Source organism: Musa acuminata, chromosome BXJ3-7 (assembly GCF_036884655.1).
Source record: "Musa acuminata AAA Group cultivar baxijiao chromosome BXJ3-7, Cavendish_Baxijiao_AAA, whole genome shotgun sequence".
NCBI classification, from domain to species: Eukaryota; Viridiplantae; Streptophyta; class Magnoliopsida; order Zingiberales; family Musaceae; genus Musa; species Musa acuminata.
The window spans coordinates 38,839,163-38,847,229 of NC_088355.1; the positions used below are offsets into that span (position 1 = coordinate 38,839,163).

Consider the following 8,067-nt stretch of genomic DNA (forward strand, 5'->3'; position numbering starts at 1 on the left):
CTATGTTAGTGTTAACATCTTTACGCGGTGGCCTCGGGGCCAATACGATTGGGTTCGGATCCGATTGATTGAAGATCTTTCTAAACGACCTTTGAGACTGTTGAGGTAGTCGATCGTGGTGGTCACTGTTTTCTCCGGGAGGGGACCTCTCGCTTGGGCCTTCAGTGGGAGGCACTCTGTCTTCGTCCCTGCACATAGGTCGGGTCAAGAGAACTCGGCCCAAGTCAGTCGATAGTCTCAGGAGGTTTTCTTATTTTTTTTCTCCTCTCTTCATTTCGAACAGGAGGATTTTTATAGGGAAAGTCACCGTTTCCTGATGTGCCCGCTTGCAGGGAACATGATCGTACCTTGCGTGAAGGACCGAGCTCTTGCAGGATGGTGACATGCCTCGGTCGGCGCTGTCAGATCAGACCGAGAAAGATGACCCCGTAACTTCTCGATCTAGGTGACTTATGAGACGTCACCCAGATGATATTAGTTCGTATCCCATCATTATTATTACCGTCATTAAGTGTCAATCTTCATCGTCAACTTGTGATTTGTGTGATGACTTCACATGTATTCCAGAGAGTAGAGAACACATCTATAAACAGTAGAGTTCACAGAGCTCGGGGAGCCAATGACTTCCCTTTTGATAGCAGATAAGATCTCTATCTGCTGCTATCACCCTTCAGAACACTTCGATTGGGACTTTCCCTTCTCTCCACCCGGCGTTGCGCCTGCTCTTCCTCCATTCCCATGGCTTCTCAGGGTGTGACGAAGCCCACAGGCCTCTCCGAGCTGCGCGTGCTTCCTTCTCCCACTGCATCACAACAATCAGAGATCTCAACGTAGCGCGACGTGTGAATCGGTAAAGTAGCTCACCCTCGCAAATTCCGGGCGCTGATCGTAGGTCGCGTAATGCCAAGCAAAGCCTCCCTTCAGCATCCGCTCCTGCACAACAAAATTGGAGCGATCAATGAATCCCTGTAACCACTAGCAAAGTTAGCATGGTTCTCTCTTCCGCTCCGCACCTGCACAAAGATTCCACCGCAGTATACGTCTCCGACGCTTCGACCATACTGATCGACTCCATACACATGGATCTTTAGTGGCTTTCCCTCCACAAGTTTGAGTAGCTCAGCCTTAGCCTCTTTTCCGTAAGGCATTTCGCTCTCGGGTGCATCGATTCCCCTGTTGGCTTGAATGATCACTGATCATGCAGAACTGAGGTTTCTTAGGAGATTCTAAGCACTGTACCTTAGCCTGATTCGATACTTCCGTGCGAGGATCTCATCCCCGTTTGGACCAGCCTTGAATCTGTCAACAACCCAAAAACGAGATGAATTTGGCAGATACAAACAAATATTTGGGTTGATGGACTAAGTTCGTTCGACCCATATCCTGCTGCGCTTATGTTCTTCTTCAGCGCGTCTGCTTCCCTATAGTTCCTTGCGGCTCGGGCCGTGGTCCTCTGGATGGCAGCTTGCTGCACTTCCATCGGCACATCAGCGGACTCCTCCGGGGTCGCAGTGTCCACGTACGCCGTGATACCGTCCCCATCCACAACATCCCTTGGATCGACCTGATCATCGACAGCCAATTGCATCAGAATTTGGGACCGTCAAGCCTTAACATGAATACTGTTCTCACAGGAAGCGTGCGTAGCTCAAACTGTACTCCGTCATTCCAGGTTGACGACGACGATGGTGGTGCGTCTACGATTTCGGAAGTCGAAGGAACAGGAAGGTTATAGTAAGCCAACAGACCCTGAAGAAATTGGCACCGTATTATGTCGATCCGACCTAAACTACAATGAAAAGTGTAACTCATATGAGATCTCGAGATTCACCTCTAAGTCTGCCTTCTGATTCCCTCTGAGCGTTTGGACCACGAGAATGGCGGCCGTCGCTGGGGTCTTCGGTGTTGGCTTGGCTTCCTTCCATGCCTCTAACAGCTTCTTGTACCTGAATCAAGTCAGAGGCACCACACACACACACACACACCATTTAATCTCTTCAGCAACCTAACACAACAAATCTTTGATGAGAGTCATCTCGCAGTGCATTTGGTTACCGGTCGACATGGTGTTTCAGAAATTAACAGTCTGTAACTAAGCAAAGTAAGAGCTATGGGTACCAAATAGCCTGCGCCCTCCTGGAGGAAACCACATGGCGGCTTAGTCCTTCCGGAACCTGAAACGACAAAGAACCAAATAATGATGAGGAGAAGAGATCTGCCGACAGCACCAGATGTGATCACCTTAGCTGTTATCTCGTAGTCGAACAGATCATGAGCGAGGGCAGCAACGCCGTGCGGCACCCCCTGGTGGGTTTGGGGCCGATGCGGGGGCGTGGACTCGCCGCAGTCCCCTCTGAGACACCGAAGCAGGGCGTTTCCCATCTCTCCCTTGTCCTTGGTCGCTCAGCTCTCGATGTTCTTCTGCGGAGGATCGGAGTGGGGGAAAGAGTAAAGCTGAGAGCGAAGAGAATATTAAAAGCCTGCTGTGAAGACTTAGAGTCAAGCGGTGGGACCCAACCGACGCGGACGTCAATAATTGCGCTTGCCTGGATTGCATCGTCAGGTGAGCAGTCCACCGCAGTGCTTCTTTCTCCCGGCAGAAGGAGTAGCAGCACTGGGCCGGCGTCAGAGCCGCCGGAGATTTCGATTCAACGAGACGTGTGTATCTCACCCTTGCGTAATGCCAAGAGAAGCCTCCCTTAATACATGTGAGAAGGTTAGAAAATAGTAGTAACACAAGATGGTATAGGAAAGATAGAATCAATTATGGCGTTTGAAGCATCTATCAGCCAATCAAAATGTTTGAGCTTTCAATCACAAACTTTAATCTCGATGACTAAAAGAAGCTTTTATAAACGATGCCAACCCATCCCTATGAGATTGAAGAAAGTAGAATATAGATTTAGCTTATGCTGTATCATTCATATTGTCGGTAAACTGATGTATTGTAGTTGATGAGTTAGTACGGTCTAGTTCATGGGTCGATGTCGGGAGTCAATGGTCAGTCGAATGGGTCGCCGAGGTTAATCGACCGTAGGTTGGGGTGCTGGTGTCGGGATGTTGGTTGGTGTTTGCTCTCCTGTACAGAAGGCCTTGGGCACCGGTCGAGATGTCGGAGCCACTAGGGGGAAGAAGCCTCTCGATCGGGATGGTCGCGCTTCGGTGGGTGACCACTCTCCTGCACAAAATGCCCTCATTGGGTGGTTACTGACTTTGGCCCCTCTACGAGTAAGTTAGTGCTTGGTTCTCGATTTTTTGCTCTCCCCATGCCCAGGTACCGATCAGGGGTTTTTATACTATTGTACGAGGTCGGTCGTACACGAGTTTGGTATAGCGACCGATCCTTGAGAGGCGAGGAGGTACCTTTGTACGATCGTCATCCCGGAACGTGCTAAACAATGCCATACGATGCTATCCTAAGCTTTCCAAGAAGGGATGTACCGAGGAACGCCTCGACACGGATCCGGGCTCAGCGCGTGGGAGTACTCCTCTTGGTGACCTGGCGATGATGTGGCACAATGTCGATCATGATGTGGCCAGGACCCAAAATATACCTTATCACTTCTCCCATCCCCCCCCCCCCCCTCCCCCCCCCCAACGATTTTTTGCCTTCCCCCTAGCCAAGTGCTGGCCAAGGGTTTTTATACTATCGATAGGGCATATTTTGGCCCTAGATTAATCATTGGTAGTGATGAGGGTAATAATGGTGATAAGACTCGGTTTGATGTCAGCCGCCCCTGATGACGCCTCGTGCCTCCACACCAACACCGCTGTCAGACATTACCGGGAGTACGATCCTGCTCCCTGCAAACGAGCACATCAGGCAACAACAACCTTCACTATAAAAACCCCCGTGCTCCGAGGAAACCGGGAGGAGGTAAGAAAAACTCCCTAAGACTATCCGCTGACTTGACTGTCGGAGGGGTCGGGTCGAGCCCCCCGACCCCACCTGTGCGCAGGTGCGAAGACGGAGCACCTCCCACCGCGCGTCTAGGCGAGGAGTCCCTCCCCAGTGAAAACAGCGGCTGCCCCATTCTGATCGGACCACTGCATGCGGCCACCTCAGCAGTCTCAAGGGTTGTCCTAGGAAGATCCCCAATCATTCGGACCTAAACCCAACTGCGTCGGTCTCGAGGCCACGGCTTAAATTTGTTGACACCAACATTTTTGGCGCTAGAAGGAGGGCTTGAATGTCGAGGGATCGACAAATCGACTCAGACGAACCCGCAGCCGAGAGGTCGCACCCGATCGGGGCTCTAAGGGAACACCCCTCGCATGGAGAACCTCGAGATGAACACCCTGCCTCGATCTCCGAGCGCTATTGGCGTATATTCAACGACCCGGGCTTGTCGCCACCTGACAGTGTCCCAGTCGACCTGTCGTCCGAGGCTTTCCAGGACCTCGCTCATCAAATCCGAACTCTGATGGGGATGGTGCAGACCATCATCCCACTCGTCTCTCACTCAGCGCACCCGCTTACGATCCAACCATTGTGGCAGCAGGAGCCATCCGCTCGAGCCCAAACGTCGCTTCCGGAGCTCCCCCCTTCGCCTCGTGTTCGGTCGGCCCCCCCCGAGGATCGAGCGATGGGAAGCCCGAGCGGCAACCCGGAACCCGAGGCGTTATCTTCGGACTCAACAGACTCCTTGCGAGCCCAATTGCACTCGGTTAGTCAGCGGCTCGACGAAGTGCAGAAGGAGGTTCGTAGGTCAAAAGGAGAGCTTGGGGCGGACACGCACCAGGGGTCTCCGTTCGTACCCAAGATACAGGATCAAATAGTTCCCCCGAGCTTCTGACTCCCCTCTCTTGATGCATATGCTGGCGCCACCAATCCGTCGGACCATGTAGCCGCTTTCCGTGCCTAAATATCGCTATATGGAACCTCGGACGCTTTGATGTGCAAGGCGTTCCCCACGACTCTAAAAGGACCGGCCCGCGCATGGTATAGTGGCCTGAAGATCGGGTCGATCACCTCCTTTGATCAACTCATCAAAGACTTCGAGCTTAACTTCCTGGCCTACGCCCGGCCAAAGCCGTCCATGGCAATGCTCCTCGGTCTCAACTAAAGGGAGGACGAGCCCCTCTCCCACTTCGTGAATCGCTTTACTACGCATATTCAGGGGCTGCCGGACGCTCATCCCTCTCTGTTGATGTAGACATTCATGATAGGCTTGCGGCCTTCCAGATTCTTTTGGTCCCTGGTGGAACGACCCCCCACCGCGGTCCCAGAGATGCTCCAGCGGGCGAACCGGTTCATTGCGGCGGAGGTCTGGATGACTGGGAAGTGCAAGGAGCACATAAGGGACAGGGCGGAGCCGTCCCGCGGGCAACAGTCTGCCGCACCGAAGTGCTGATTGGATCGCCCCGACCCACTAGTGTTGACATCTCAACTCCCCTCCTCGGGTGCACCCCGAACAGATATATTTCTCCATATAAGAGACAAAGGGTTGCTCAGAAACCCCAACTTGATGAGAAATCTGCGGGAACTCACAGATCGATCGAAGTACTACCTCTTCCATCGGCAAAATGGGCACGACATTGAGGAGTGTCACGAATTGAAGCGACAGATTGAGGAGCTCATCCACAAGGGGCACCTTAGTCGGTACTTCCAGCAAGGCGAGGAGCTTTCCCCTCACCCAGAGGGTCCCGTAGAGCATCATATCAACGTGATCACTGGCGGCCCAGTAGCCGAGGGAAACAGTATGTCCGGACAGAAGGCGTACGCACGGGCAGCCGCGACCAAGGCTTCCAGACGCGGACCCGATCTCGAGGTCACGTTTCCCGCTGAAGGGGTCGGGCGATCCAAACACGACGAACGCTTAAGTAAGGAGGATCATGATCGACACAAGGAGCTCAGCTGACGTACTCTATTTCGACGCCTTCCAGAAGCTGGGGTTAGCTAGAGAAGCTTTGGAGCCGATGACCTCGGCGCTCACCGGGTTCACCGGCAATTCGATTTCGCCATTGGGAGTGGTCACTTTGCCCCTAACCTTAGGAGCACCACCAAGATCGAAGACAGTGATGTCCACGTTCTTAGTGGTTAACCTCCCCACTACGTACAACGCCATCCTTGGTCGCCCGACCCTCAACAAAGTCATGACCGTTGTCTCCACTTACCACCAAACGGTGAAGTTCCCGACCCATACCGGGGTCGGTGAAGCCTGGGGAAGCCCCTAAGAGTCTAGGCATTGCTACTTGACGACGGTCTCACTGCACAAAAGGACAAGGGCTGAACAACCCCTAGGGGATCCCCGGGAAACGAAGAGGCAGACCCAACATCCTGAGCTGACGACGCCCACTTATGACTCACCATTGTCGAAGGATCGCCTAGACCGGACGATCAAAATTGGGTCAGAGCTCCCTGAGTAAGAGCGGAAGCAGCTTGTCGGCTTCCTGCAGGACAACGCCGACCTCTTCGCTTGGTCGCCATCCGACATGACGGGCGTCGACCCGAAGACTGCCCAACATTACCTGAACATCTTGCCTGATGCTCGACCAGTGAAGCAGAAGCCCCGACGACATGCCCCAGACAGGCAACTGGCTATTCGTGAAGAGGTGGAGCGGCTCTTGGCAGTAGGCTTAATAGAGGAAGTCAAATACCCGCGATGGCTGTCTAATGTAGTCCTCGCAAAGAAATCTCATGGGAGCTGGAGGATGTGTGTTGATTACACCGGTCTCAATCGTGCATGCCCGAAAGACTGCTACCCCCTCACGAGGATCGACCAGTTGGTCGATGCGACCGTCAGGCATGCTCGCCTCTCATTTATGGATGCCTTCTCCGGCTACAACCAGATCAGAATGGCACCCGAGGACTAAGATCACACGACCTTCCTCACTAATCTAAGGGTATATTTTTACAGGGTCATGTCGTTTGGGCTGAAGAACGTAGGTGCAACCTACCAAAGAGTCGTCAACAAGACGTTCACCCACCAGATCAAGCGAAACATGGAGGTCTACATCGACGACATGATCGTGAAGAGCCGTACGACGGTAGACCACCTGGCCGACTTGGTCGAAACGTTTGCCACATTGCGAAGATATGGCTTGCGACTCAACCCGGCAAAATGTGCTTTTGGTGTCAGCTTAGGAAAATTCCTTGGATTCATCGTCCATTAGAGAGGAATCGACGTCAACCCGGAAAAGGTCTAGGCGATCGTCAATATGCAAACCCCTCGGGCGATCAAGGATTGACAGCGGCTTAACGGGAGGCTCGCCACCCTATCTCGGTTTCTTTCCCGATCGGGTGATCGCTGCCTCCCCTTCTTCCGGGCCCTAAAAAACCCGAGGAACTTCCAATGGATGGCAGAATGCGAGGAAGCCTTCGTACATGTAAAGCAACACCTAGCCAGCCTCCCCCGCCTTGCTTCAGTCTCTCCTGGGGAGAAGATCAGTATCTACCTGGCTGCCTCCCGGCACGCGGTTAGCTCCATCCTGACCAAAGAAGCCTCCGGTGAGCAGCTACCGGTCTACTGCATCAGCCATGTCCTAAACGGGCCTGAGGAGCGGTACCCGCCAATCGAAAGACTGGCTCTGGCACTCATATTGACAGCTCGAAAGCTGTGCCCCTACTTCCAGGTATATCCGATCGACGTAGTGACTGACCAACCGCTCCGACATGTTTTATCTAAGTTCGATGTTGCAGGTCGCCTCCTCAAGTGGTCGGTAGAGCTCGGCGAATTCAACATACGATACGTACTGAGGACCACCATCAAAGCTTAATCGGTGGCCGACTTTATATCAGAACTGGCCCAGGTCGAAGATGAGGATCTTGGGCAGGTCAAAGAAGGATGGGTCCTGCACGTAGATGGATCGGTCGGCTCGAAGGGTGCGGGTGCGGGGCTAGTGTTGGTAGCCCCCGACGGACGCTACTTTGAACGTTCCCTCTGCTTTGGGTTTCAAGCCACCAACAACGAGGCCAAATATGAGGCACTCCTAGTAGGACTTAGGCTAGCCCTCGAGATGCAGATGAACGCCATCCACATCCTCACCGATTCGTAGCTGATAGCTGAGCAACTCAGCGGCGGGTACGAGGCCAAGGAACCAACCATGGCAAAGTACCTGGCGGAG

The 8,067-nt window shown here is 53.3% G+C and overlaps 1 protein-coding gene across 1 annotated transcript; it reads right to left on the reverse strand.

Moving 5' to 3' along the window:
* Positions 1-507: 507 nt before the first annotated feature.
* LOC135642102 (probable staphylococcal-like nuclease CAN1) lies at positions 508-2,456 on the reverse strand. The gene is made up of 9 exons (XM_065157952.1): positions 2,242-2,456; positions 2,119-2,174; positions 1,832-1,946; positions 1,633-1,749; positions 1,377-1,564; positions 1,240-1,299; positions 1,014-1,173; positions 865-933; positions 508-802 (listed from the first exon to the last, which is right to left on the reverse strand). The coding sequence occupies exons 1-9, from the start codon at positions 2,380-2,382 to the stop codon at positions 671-673; spliced, it is 1,038 nt and encodes a 345-aa protein (XP_065014024.1). The 5' UTR covers positions 2,383-2,456; the 3' UTR covers positions 508-670.
* Between the last annotated feature and the right edge of the window lie 5,611 nt (positions 2,457-8,067).